Source organism: Otolemur garnettii, unplaced genomic scaffold (assembly GCF_000181295.1).
Source record: "Otolemur garnettii isolate 467f Iridium unplaced genomic scaffold, OtoGar3 scaffold00084, whole genome shotgun sequence".
Taxonomy (NCBI): domain Eukaryota; kingdom Metazoa; phylum Chordata; class Mammalia; order Primates; family Galagidae; genus Otolemur; species Otolemur garnettii.
This window is the reverse complement of record NW_003852479.1, coordinates 7,770,700-7,784,415: the sequence shown is the minus strand read 5'-3', so window position 1 is coordinate 7,784,415 and position 13,716 is coordinate 7,770,700. Positions and strand designations below refer to the sequence as shown.

Genomic DNA, 13,716 nt, shown 5'->3' with positions numbered 1-13,716 from the left:
TGGCTGGCGCCTTAGCCGGTTGAGCTATTGGTGCCGAGCCTAAGAATACATTCTTTTTCAGAAACTTCCATGAACTAGAACTTGACTTACCTTAAATTTAAATATTTTAATGTTGCCTAGGAATTAAAAGGGCAGAGAGCCCATGAGTGGTTATCAATTTCCCCACGCACCCTAGTGCACGAACATATGTTTTACTGAGGGAGAGTTGGTATCAAAATACCCACCAGTAAATTTTAAAGGGGGAAAGTGCGTGTGAAATATAATGAATATAATTTCTGCTTCCAAGCCTTTGGAAATTCTAGCTCTGCACAGAGATCATGGCTGCTGCGACAGCTCTGTGAAGGCGGCTTTAATCCTCTGCCACTGGATTTCCCCCGAGACATTTCCCTAGTGAACCCAGACTGCACGTTCCACTGTCGCCTCGGGCTCACCCGGCCCTCACAGGCCTCCTTCCTTTACAGCACCCGGCTCCCCACACATGTGCGTGGACAAAGACCCACAGTTCTTTAATTTTCCCTTCTCACTGAGAAGCATGAAGAGTCACAATTCACAGTTTATAACAATTTCACTTAATTCAAAGCAAAACATTTGCCACTATTCCTTCTAAATTCATGGACATGTCCAGAAACCATAAACGGAAGTGGGCTGCCTGACATCCACAGCTGGTAAAGTCTGCCACACACCAAAGGCAGTGCCGTGTGAGCTAACACAAGCTGGCATGTTAACATTGCATCAGAACAAATGCTTTGACTCTCCAGTTCACCTCAGTAGCGAGTGCCATTGGCTCAGACATTCAAAAGCAATTCCCAACAATCCCAAAGGACACACGCTCAGGTACGCAGAGGCAAAGAGTTGCATCAGTTACTCTCAAATGGCACAAAGAAAAAATAATAAAACAAGTGCGTTTGCTATGTTTGTATGTGTATGTTACAGATAAAGGGGAAATGTTCACAGCTGGTAAATCTGGACAAAGGATATACAGGGCTCCTGTTTCCAGTGTCGTCTCAATTTCTCCATAGGTCTGAAAATTCCAAGATCAGGCTTGGCACCTGTAGCTCAAGCGACTGGGACGCCAGCCACATACACCAGAGCTGGCGGGATCAAAGTCAGCCTGGGCCTGCCAAACAACAACTACAACCAAAAAATAGCTGGGCTCTGTGACGGGCACCTATAGGCCCAGCTACTTGGGAGGCTGAGGAAAGAGAATCACTTAAGCCCAGGAGTTGGAGCTTTCTGTGAGCTGTGATGCCACAGCACTCTACCCAGGGCAACAGCTTGAGGCTCTGTCTCAAAAGAAAAATAAAATTACAAGATTAAAAATGAGGAAGACTTAAAATATCTTAATTTTCCTTTCTTATCATACAACAAGTATTACATTGCTTTTAACTGAGAATTATCTGGATTCAATCTGGCAAAAGCAGAATTTAGGTATGTAATATATCCTAAATTAGACTGAAAACTGGAAAAGGAATCCCATGAATTGTCAGCTCTGCTGTGATTTCTGTTCACCCTCCACTGCCTGACAGCTCTTCAGGGGTGTGACCTGCACAAACACTCACTGTCTTCTCCTGGACAGGGCATTCCGGGACGTTCTGGCACACAAGGAAATACTGAAAGAAAATAAAATTGGTTAACAGGATACTTAAAACAAACAAATTATACAGAAATGTAAAATTATATTTAAAATTCAAATACAAAAAAAATTGGCCCAGATTTCAACCTGACCTTTTCTCCATCTGAGACAAGATACAGTCAGTGGTGTTTGCTGAAGGGATTCATTTACCACGGCCACACAAAAAGTTTTCTGAAAACGAACACATCTATAAACACTGTACCAGATACTCAAATTACAGTCTCTGTTACATCATTTGTTGTCCTTAAAAAAATCTTAACTATTATTTCCTTAAGTCTTTGGGATGGTAGGGCAACCACGCTACAATGAAGAATTATTAAAATGTATGCAAATATGAAACATAAAACATTAATTTAAAAAAGACGTAAGGAATAAATTAGCACCAGAAACAGTACCAAAAATCTGAAACTGTAAGTTTATCTTAGGAACTATGAATTTACAAACGTACTAATTCAGATCATTTTCGTAATGTGGCAGAATATAAGCCAACACTGCGTTATGAGAATCTAGTCAGCCACCTGCAGCCCCTGACACACTGAGGACCCGGAGTGGCCAGGCACAGCGGCCACGTCTGCAATCTGGGAGGATGGCTAGAGCCCATGAGACCAGCTTGGGCAAAACACTGTGGGACTCATCTCAGAAAAATAAAATAAAGCACACAGTTTAATAAAGAGTGCAGACTATAGGAAGCACAGTTCCTAATATGTATTTTAAAAGCAGAGACATAAGCTAACTTCTGAAAACAGGTATGTGATATACTATAAACAGCAATAAAACAAGGCAGCACCTGTGGCTCAGTGAGTAGGGCGCCAGCCCCATATGCCAAGGGTGGTGGGTTCAAGCCCAGCCCCAGCCAAACTGCAACAAAAAAATAGCCGGCACTGTGGTGGGTGCCTATAGTCTCAGCTACTCAGGAGGCTAAGGCAAGATCACCTAAGCCCAGGAGTTGGAGATTACTGTAAGCTGTGTGACACTACGGCACTCTACTGAGGGCGATTAAGTGAGACTTTGCCTCTACCAAGAAAAAAAAAGGCAATAAAACAAGCCAGGCAGTGGCTTGCCCTATAATCCCAGTATTCTGGGAGGCTGAGGCAAGTGGATCCCTTGAACTCATGAGTTTGAGACCAGCCTGAGCAAGAGCGAGACTCCATCTCTAAAAAAACAGCTGGGCATTGTGGTGGGTGCCTACAGTCTCAACTACTTGGGAGGCTGAGGCAAGAAAATTGCTTCAGCCTAAAAATACGAGTTTGCTGTGAGCCATGGCTCTGCCCAGGGTGACAAAGTGAGACTCTGTCTCAAAAAAAAAAAATTCTTCTTTCCAACTTGGGCCCTGCAGAGTGGCTCCCGCAAAGAAGGGTGGAGAAGGGCGGCCAGTCTGCCATCAACAAGGTGGTGACTCGAGAATACACTATCAATATTCACAAGCCCATCCATGGAGTGGGCTTTAAGAAGAAGCGTGCCCCTCAGGCACTCAGAAAGAGATCCGGAAATTTGCCATGAAAGAGTTGGGAACTCCAGATATGCGCATTGATACCAGGCTCAGCAAAGCTGTCTGGGCCAAAGGCATAAGGAATGTCCCATACCATCAGTGTGCAGTTATCTAGAAAACGCAATGAAGATGAAGATTCACCAAGCAAGCTCCATACTTTGGTGACCTACATACCTGTTACCACTTTCAAAAATCTACAGTCAATGTGGATGAAAACTAACTGCTGACTGTCAGACACATCAAATAAAATTATAAAATTTTAAAAAAGCAATAAAAGCAAAAAATCAGGGGGTGTAGGGGCCTAAAACTTAACCTACTGGATTTAATGCACAGTATTTAAGTGAAGGGCACACTAAAAGCCTCAATTTAAGGATTGTAAGAGGTATCCATGTAACAAAAACATCTGTACCCCTTAACATTTTGAAATTTTGAGAAAAACAATAAAACTCAAAACTGTTAAATACACTGGGCAGTCAAATCCTTATTCACTGTAATTTTATTCTAGAAAGAGATGACAAAAAAATAGATCACTTCTGAAGCTCTACTAGGATCTCAACAAACTAGATTACAGACCCCTTTGGAGTCACTATGTTACATTGTGAAGGTAGAAAAACATCTAGAAACTAGGGTTTTTAAAAAAGAATACACTATAAAGTGCAAAATAATAACAAGACACTGAAACAATTCACTATACCTGAGGAAAGATTTATATTTGTTTCATTCTTTAAACAATTTCCTAAGTCTGATCTCCTACTGTTCCCAAAAATGTTACAAGTAATAAAATAAATGCAGCATATTCTGGGGGCTCTACATGACAGAAAGAACTGAGGTACAGCACAGAAGAATGAAAAAAATGCACACTTGAATTTTTTTTTTTAAAGAGATAGACTCTTAGTTTGGCACCCTCGGTAAAGTGCCGTGGCATCAAGGCTCACAGCAACCTCCAGCTCTTGGGCTTAGGGGATTCTCTTTCCTCAGCCTCCCAAGTAACTGGGACTACAGGTGCCCGCCATAGTTAGCCCAGCTACTTTTGTTGTTGTTGCAGTTTGGCTGGGGCTGAGTTTGAACCTGCCATGCTTGGTATATGGGGCCAGCGCCCTACTCCCTGAGCCACATGTGCCGCCTGCAAACCTGAAATCTTAGTTCCTAAGATGACATTCCAGATCTACAGTGTACCAGTTACACTGTTGCCAAGTTTATGCTTCTTGTATGTCGTTACCCACATCTCAAAGTTGCTGAGTTTTAATATTAATGTCTGTAAAGTACTATGTAGTTCCACTATTAACCCCTAAACAAAATAAAGGACGTTTAAGGTCCCTTACCTCTGGGGATCATTAGGCTCTTTCTCAATTCTAAAGTCTGGCCCTAAATGTGCAGCGACACGGCGTCACTCTGCAGCTTCTGAGACGGCACAGAGACAACCGACTCCAGAACCTGAGAGGGACTGGTCTGACCTCCCTGAACGTCTTAAGAACCAGTACTTGGGGAGAGTGGCCAAGAAGAGAGTTATTTCAAAAAAACTATGGCTCTAGAGGAGAATGAAACGACCTCTCCCTTACCGTGAATCAGGAGCTCGGAGTCCTTGTTAAGCTCATACAGCCTGAAGGCTTCTTCTAACTCCAACTGAGATGACACCGTACACGGGTCTCCTGGAAAATACAATACGTAAAGCTCACTTTTTAAAACCTCTGAATATGAAGATTACTATTATTATATCCTAGAATATAGTATCTTGGTGAAAATAAACTTTCTAAATTTATGTGTGTGTGTACAGAGAAATATCTGACAAGGACAAATCTTTAGACAGTTATTTAGACAATTCTGTTCTCTGAAGTAGGTGACATAGCTTCCCTTTTTTTAAGGACAGGACCTCGCAATGCTGCCCAGGCTGGAGTGCAATGGCACGACCACAGCTGTGAGGGCAGCCTCACACTCCAGGGCTCAAGCCCTCTTCCTCCTCAGCCTCTGGAGTGGCTGGGACTGTAGGCACTCACCACTAAACCTGGCCATTTTTAAGTCCTTTTTGCAGAGACGGGTTTCCCTATGTTGCCCAGGCTTGTCTGGCACTCCTGGCCTCGAGTGATGCTCCTGCCTTGGCCTCCCAGGGACTGAGCCGGAGTATGGCTCACACCACTGCAGGCCCACTTCTGTGTACCGGTGAACCCAGTACAGCCTAAAGCCACCTCCTCACACGTGGCAAGTTCTGCTTGTTGGTCTCTCCTCCTACAGTAAATGGCCGACTCTCAGCTGATCACAGCAGCCGCACTGCAACCTCTCTCGGATGCACAGCTTTCCAAATAGCGTTCAGACAAGGCGAGTGCTCAGCTGAGCCCGACCCAGCAGCTTCTGTGCCTCACTTCCATTTTCTGCCTCGATTCCTCTCTGGCCACCCTGTGGCTGCAGCTCACAGCCACCGGGAACCCATCCTAGGTGGGGGCAGAGCAGCTGCTAGACTTGCTAATCATTCTTTGCTCAATTAAAGTGTTAAATTTGTCTGAAGTTTTCTTTTAACAACACAAAATATTACATGAGGCCCACAGACTTCGAATTTTATATACACATACACATATATATGCAGAAAATCATTTTATTCCTGTCACCTAAGTTCAAAATATAGTAAATGTAAACTGTCCTGATCCCATTTGAAATTGTCCCAGCTACGTAACTAATGGGGATGGTTAAGAGCAAGCCTTCTGTGGCCTCTTTCTCCAAATGCCACTCCCTGGTGGGTTAGAGGTCTCCAACAATCATTTTGTCAATTGTTTTTCTTCACATGAGAGCAAGCTCAAGGAGTCAGTCACAGAAAGGAGGAGCTACCAAGCACTCGGCACTGAGCACAGCCCCAAGCCGCCTTCAGATGGGAACGCAGTTTTAGCAAAGGTTCACAGAGAGGGGACGGAAGAAACATCTCCAAGAACCCAAGACCAGAGTGACGCTGAGCAACTAACCGGGTGGCTCGGCTCCCTGGGCCAGGGCCCTGCTAATGAAAACATCGCTCTGAGCAGGGTGGAGTCTGGGCTAGGGGCCCCACGCTGCGTCCTGCTCGCTCCTGTGGTCACTGCAGTGGGTGGCCTCAACCCTGTCCCAACTTCAACCAGCCACCTGAGAGCACAAAATGAAGCCCTTGTTCCTGCTGCCCCCCCCCAAACAAAACAAAACAAAACACAACACAAACAGTCCCTCTATCCTCTTCTCCAACTCGGCCACTGAATCTCTACTTCCTTTTTCCTTCTCTGGGACCCATTTTTTCTTTCCTTCTATTACTTCTTCTCAGGTAAGGGCATGTTGAGTCTCTCGCTCAAAAACCACTCACTTGAGGCCAGGAGTTTTAGACCAGCTTGGGTAAAAAAGTGAAACCCCAGCTCTAAAAACAGATATATAAATAAAACAATGGTTTAAGATATAAGAAATGGGCTCGGCTCCTGTGGCTCAAGCGGCTAAGGCACCAGCCACATACACCTAAGATGGCAGGTTCGAATCCAGCCTGGGCCCGCCAAACAACAATGATGGCTGCAACCAAAAAATAGCCAGGCATTGTGGCGGATGCCTGTGGTCCCAGCTACTTGGTAGGCAGAGGCAGGAGACTCGCTTGAGCCCAGGAGTTGGAGGTTGCTGTGAGCTGTGATGTCACAGCACTCTACCCAGGGGGAAAGTTTGAGGCTCTGTCTCAAAAAAAAAAAAAAAAAAAGATATTGGAAATGGGCAGCACCTGTAGCTCAGTCGGGACAGTGCCAGCCACATATATCGAGGCTAATAGGTTCGAACCTGGCCCAGGCCAGCCAAAACAAGGACAAATGCAACAAAAAATAGCTGGGCATTGTGGCAGGCACCTGTAGTCCTAGCTACTTGGGAGGCTAAGGCAAGAGAATTGCTTAAGCCCAAGACTTGGAGGTTGCTGTGAGCTGTGACGTCACAGCACTCTACTAAGGACGACATAGTGAGACTCTATCTCAAAAAAAGAAAAAAAGATATTGGAAATGAAACAGTGAAGGATCAACTGTTTCAAACTAACTTAATTGTATCTCAGGACAAAGCTCAGTAGAACCTCTGTGAGTAGACACCACCAGGAACAACTGGCCTGTGCTGACAGGCACAGGTGCTGCATGTCCAGTCTATGAACACTAGGCCAGCACAGGAGGTGGTCACTGCAGGGTGGTGGCCAACTAGGGAGGTCCTAGTGTACACTCAATGTCCCAGAAGGTAGAATCCAATAGAATATCACCAGGCATGTGAAGAAGCAAGAACATGTGACTCACAACGGGGGAACAAATCAGGCAAGGGAAACTGATCCTGAAGTGACCCAGATGAAGAATCTGTAGACAGGGGCATTAAAAGTTACTTTAATCACCTGTGCTATGTTCACGAAGCCAGAGGTATGAAGCATGGATGGCAAGAGAGACCCAAACTGAGATCACCCCTGTAATCTTAACACTTTGTGAGGCCAAGGCTGAAGGTTCACAAACCAGACTGAGCCACAGACGCTGTCTCTACAAAACAAGGGAAAAACCAGCCACGTGTGGTGGCAGGCACCGGTCCTCCCAGCTAGTCCAGCGGCAGTTTTAGCTGTGAAGGACCCACTACAGTCTAGCCGGGGCAACAGAGAAAAACCCTGCCTCAAAAAGAAAAAGAAAAAGACACACAAGCATATACACCTACCATATGATCGCGCCATTCTCCTTCCAGATATCTACCCAAGAAAAAAGGAAACAAGTAATCCATGCAAAGACTTGTAGTGGTTGTTCACAGCCCTTTTTATTTATAACAGCCAAAAAGTGGTAGCAACCTACTAACCATCAAGAGATGAACAAACTGGCTCGGTGCCTATAGCTCAACCGGCTAAGGCACCAGCCACGTACACCTAAGGTGGTGGGTTCGAATCCCCAGCCCGGACCCGCCAAAACAACAATGACGGCTGCAACCAAAAAATAGCCGGGCGTTGTGGCGGGTGCCTGTGGTCCCAGCTACTTGGGAGGAGGAGGCAGGAGACTCGCTTGAGCCCAGGAGTTGGAGGTTGCTGTGAGCTGTAATGCCACGGCACTCTACCCAGGGGGACAGCTTGAGGCTCTGTCTCAAAAAAAAAAAAAAAAAAAAAAGAGAGATGAACAAACTACAGAACAAACAGGATAGAGAGTTGGGGAGTCAGAGGCCGTGAACTCCTGATCTATACACAGCAGGGATAATCGAGCAAGAGAAGCCAGGCCGTCCCCCGAAAGAAAAGAGTCCATGCTGCAGGAATATATCCTACAAAGCTCAGAAACAGCAAGCTCCAGTAACGGGAGGCAGGCTGGGGAAGGGCAGCATGAGGCTGCATCTGGGCAACCATGTTTTCTATCTTGTGTGCTGATGGTCCCCTAAGTATCAAAACTCAACTGCAAGATTCTAATATGCATTGCTTATTGCATGTTGAGTGAACCTCAATAAAACAAGTTTTTAAAAAAATGAAATAAAGACATGAAAAACCTGAAATAATTCATCACTAGACTTGCACTTTACAAAAGGCTACAGGGGCTTCCTTGAGCAGAAAGGAAATTGTGTCAGTTATAAAACTAGATCTGCTCGGAGTGGTACTTAGCTTTTTCTTCTATTGCTATTGATTTTCATTTTGAAATGTTCGGTTTGGCACATAATACTGTCTATATCAGTGAAGCGGGACTGATAACAGGCTCAGTGACAAGTCGTCTCCAGAAGCTTTCTGAAATGACCACACTCCTGAAGACGTCACACAGGGTGGTGAGAGGCATGAGCGACCTGCCGTTTCAGCTCTGAAGGTACCAGTTAACATTACATAGGAGCAAAGACGTTCAGAAAAACACCACAGAAAGTACACCTGTCACCATTCTCAGTACGGTGACATTTCTTACATCTCCGCACTCAATTTACCCCCCATGAACAGGTCCTATTTTATAATGCAAGCTGCTAAGAAGTTTAACCTCCTAAAATTCAGAAACACTCCATATACTCTTTACCTCAAAGAACGCTTATATTCACTTTAAATTTCCACAAATCTCACCTATGGAAGCCATCAGGGCATAAATAAAAGAACTACATCCACACAATGCACCCGCAGCCTCTGCAAATCGCCAGTTTTCAATTTCTTCCTTTACACCATCTTTTACATGTTTTTAAAGAGCACAAACTCACACATGCTGTTGGTAAAAATGTGATAAATGGCACAGTATTAGTGGCAGTCACTTGGCACCCCTGTTGTGAAGGACACACTGTGTTTCAGGGAACTTGTCCACAGACAAATACAGTTGCCAAAATACAACACGCACTCTCTGTGCCACCCCCGTAATGGTTAAACTTCCAGCAGTCCAAATACCCATCCAAAGAGGACAAGGTTCAGTGAGGGCTGGTACAACTGAGTCACATAAAACACCCAGCCCTAACGAGGCAAGGTGAGCCTGCAGGCCACGAGGGCGAAAGGAGCATGTTAAATGATCTCTCACGCCCACTGGCGGCTCACACCTGTGATCCCGGAAATCTGGGAGGCCGAGGTGGGCGGATCCCTTGAGGGCAGGAGTTTGAGACCAGCCTGAGCAATACAGCAAGACCTCATATCTACAGAACATTAAAAAAACATTAGCTGGGTATGGTGGTAGGCACTTGTAGGCCCTGCTACTCAGGAGGCCGAGGTAGATGATCACCAAACCCAGGATTTTGAGGTTGCTGTGAGGTATGATCCCACCACTGAGCTGCAGCCCAGGCAACAGATGAAACCCTATCTCAAAAAATAACAGTGATGATAAGTAAAATAAGATGAAACAAACAAAAAAATAAAAATGGGGGGTGCCCATAGCTCAGTGGTTAGGGCGCTGGCCCCATGCTCTGGGCCTGGTGGATTTGAACCTGGCCCAGGCCTGCTAAACAACAACAACAACAACAAAAATAGCCAGGTGTTGTGGCAGGTGCCTGTAGTCCCAGTTACTCTGGAGGCTGAGGCAGGAAGATCGCTTGAGTTTGAGGGTGCTGTGAGCTATGACACCACAGCACCTTACCAAGGGTGACAAAATAAGACTCTGTCTCAATTAAAAACAAAAATAGCTGAGCTAAAACATCACATTTGTTTAAAAAAAGATGCATTTGCTGCTCCCTACTCCCAACCCCTCACCACATATGAGCATGTGGGGTGGGGTGCAGTGCCTCACACCTGAAATCCCAACACACTGCAAGGCCAAGGAGGATGGATCCTTTAGCTCAGGAGTTTGAGACCAGCCTAAGCAAGAACGCAACCCCATCTCTATTAAAAATAGAAAAATTAGCTGGCTTTATGGTGGGCCCCTATAGGAGGATGGCTTGAGCCTAGGAGTTTGAGGTTGCTGTGAGCTTGGCTGACGCCAGGGCACTCTAGCCAGGGTGGAGACTGAGAAACTCTGCCTCAAAACAAAGACTATGGGAAGGGGGAGGGGATAGAATGGTTATAAAATTACTATTCATTCTAAAATGTTTAGTTAGATTAAGCAAACCAGTTCTTCCACATCAAAACAAATCAGTAAGACTAGTTTGGGGTACAAGGAGAAAAGGCAGTTGTGGGTCTGTTTAAAGAGAAGCAAGCTTATGGTCTTTATTTGCTCAAAGGGTTAAATCCCACAATTAAACGTCTGGCTCCTAGAACAGTTTCTCATACATCAAGGAAATCAAATTACAGTCCTGTCTTTGACTGGTCCTTGTGACATTTTTCTCCAGATCAGCATCCCCCAATACCTACATGGTTGAAAACAAACATAACAAAATTACAACTGAAGAGTAATTGAAAGTACTTAAAATAATTACTATTTCCACTGTGAGCCTAAAATTGAGAAAAGACTGGTATCAGAATTAAGCAGGGAATCAACAGAACATAATGAAATATTTAACCTTTTACTTGAACAAGGCAAAGGCTACAAAGGTTTTAGTTTCCCCAGAAACTAAAACATTTAGGGAAAAAGAACAGCAAACTGCCATACGAGAGGGTAAGACTGTTGCATCAAAAAAGTAAATTAATTTACTACATGAATCTGTTAGTTATAATATATCATTGCCGGATGCAGTAGCTCACACCTGTAATCTCCAGCACTCTCATAAGCTGAGGCAGGTGGATCACCTGGGCTGATGGATTCAAGACCACCTGAGCCAGAGGAAGACCCCCATCTCTAATTGTAGTGAGCACCTAGAGTCCCAGCTACTCAGGAGCCTGAGGCAAGAGAATCACATGAGCCCAAGAGTTTGAGGTTGCTGTGAGCTGTGACCCCACAGCACTTTATGGAGGGTGACGTAGTGAGACTCTGTCTCAAACAAACAAATAAATAAAAATATACTATTGCTTTAAGAAAAAAAAGGATAAACAGCAACTCACAATGCTGAATTCTCCAATAACTGAAGTAAAGCTAAACCGTGGAAAGGCTTGCTGCTAGCCCGTTGTACAATTCACAAGTATTTTTGAACATCTAGGCACTTGAGCCCCACCATCAATAAAATGGACAATTATCTCTGCTGTATTGGAGCTAACATTCTACCATACAATAACAAAAAACACCACCAAAAACACAAGACAAAAGATAAGGCAAGAGTTACAAAGTAAATGAAGGAAGGTGGCTCCTTGGAAGACATTTAAGACTCCAATGACCAGGCAGAGAGATGGCCGTGTGACAGTCTAGGAACATGACTCTCTCTTTGTGTATAATACAAAGCATAAAGGTGCCATACGATTTTTAAACAGATTATCTGTAAGTCAAGTTCTTCTAATAAAAATGTTATTCAGGGCGGCACCTATGGCTCTGTGGGTAGGGTACCAGCCCCATATACCAAGGGTGGAGGGTTCAAACTCTGCCCTGGCCAAACTGCAACAAAAAATAGCTGGGCATTGTTGTAAGCACCTGTGGTCCCAGCTACTTGGGAGGCTGAGGCAGGAGAATCGCCTAAGCCCGGGAGTTGGAGGTTGCTGTGAGCTGTGATGCCACAGTACTCTACCCAGGGGCTCAGCTTGAGGCTCTGTCTCAAAAAAAAAAAAAAAAAGTCTGGCTACTCATTGGGAAGCTAAGCTGGGCGGATTGTCTGAGCCAGTGGTTTGAGGCTGCAGGGATCTGTCATCACAACACTGCATGTGAGCCTAGGCACCTGAACAAGATCCTATCTTCAGAAAAGGAAACAAAAAAAGAGACCCCAAAATTCTATTTGTGTTATAATTAACGGAAAGTCATTATGCCAAAGCAGTACACACAGTGGGTGCTTCTTAACTATACTTCGATGGCAGTCTGTCATGTAAAATAAAGTCTAATGTGGTTTGCAAAGCTTTTGGGGATACAGCCCCATGCTCCTCCAACTTTAACATCCACATACGTTCAACTTACTGGGGCTCCTGTAAAGACACAGACCCTGATTCGGTCGTCTGTGATGGGCCCTGACAGCCCCATTTCTACTAAGTTCATCCCTGTCCACTCGTTCAAGAATTCACCACATTTATTACACACGTGTCCAGCTCCCTATCAGACTGAGTTTGAGGAGAGGAAACACCCAGCCATAGCGCACAGAGATTAATATATGTTTTCTGAGTAGAAGTCACTGACCGATCAAGTTTGTGCCTCCTCTTTGAAATGACATCTGTCATGACCTCTTTATAACATTTTCTTTTCTTTTCCTTTTTTGGAGATAAGAGTCCCACTATGTTGCCCTTGGTAGAGTGTCGTGGTGTCACAGCTCACAGCAACCTCAAACTCTTAGGCTTAAGTGATTCTCTTGCCTCAGCCTCCCAAGTTGCTGAGACTATAGGCACCCACCATAATGGCCAGCTATTTTTTATGTTGCAGCTGTCATTGTTCTTTAGCAGGCCCAGGCTGGGCTTGAACCCACCACCCTCACTGTATGTGGCTGGCACTGTAACCACTGTGCTACAGGTGCCAAGCCAACATTTTCTTTTTTTGAGACAGAGTCTCACTATGTGAGATGCTGCTGTGATGTCACAGCTCACAGCAACCTCATACTCTTGAGCTCAAGCGATTCTCTTGCCTCAGCTTCCCAAGTAGCTGGGACTACAGGCACCTGCCACAACACCCAGCTATTTTTTTGTTGTTGTAGTTGTCACTGTTGTTTAGCAGGCCCAGGCCAGGTTTGAATTTGTCTGCCTGGGTGTATATGGCCACTGAGCTACAAGTGCCGAGCCCACAAACATTTTCTTTGTAGTAATATTCAGTCAAAAAAGGTAGTCTCTTGGCTCAGCGCACGCAAGTGGCTAGGGAGCCAGCCACATACACTAGAGTTGGCCAATATGAATCCAGCCCGGGCCTGCCAAACAACAATGACAACTATAACCAAAAAATAGCTGGGCGTTGTCAAGCGCCTGTAGTCCCAGCTACTTGGAAGGCTGAGGCAAGAGAATCGCTTAAGCCTAAGAGTTGGAGGTTGCTGTGAGCTGTGACGTCACAACACTTTGCCCAGGGCGACAGCTTGACGCTCTGTCTCAAAAAAAAAAAGTAGTCTCTTAAAATATAAGACGACACATGCACAAAATTAAAGTAAAATGCCACACTATTTGATGAGATGCTTACCCTATTGCTGAAAATAAGTCAAATTAATTTCACTTCATTTGGGGGTAAAAAGGTTGTAAAACAAAGACTGA

The 13,716-nt window shown here is 44.8% G+C and overlaps 1 protein-coding gene across 1 annotated transcript in view; it reads right to left on the bottom strand.

Annotated features, from left to right (window-relative positions):
• The window catches only part of PRKCI (protein kinase C iota), a 62,503-nt gene that overhangs the window by 31,148 nt on the left and 17,639 nt on the right, over positions 1-13,716 (bottom strand). The window contains exons 3-4 of the mRNA XM_003794658.3: positions 4,682-4,771; positions 1,560-1,610 (exon numbers count right to left, since the gene is read on the bottom strand). Of these exons, the coding sequence (XP_003794706.1) occupies positions 1,560-1,610; positions 4,682-4,771 (141 nt within the window). The remainder of the gene's footprint in view (positions 1-1,559; positions 1,611-4,681; positions 4,772-13,716) is intronic.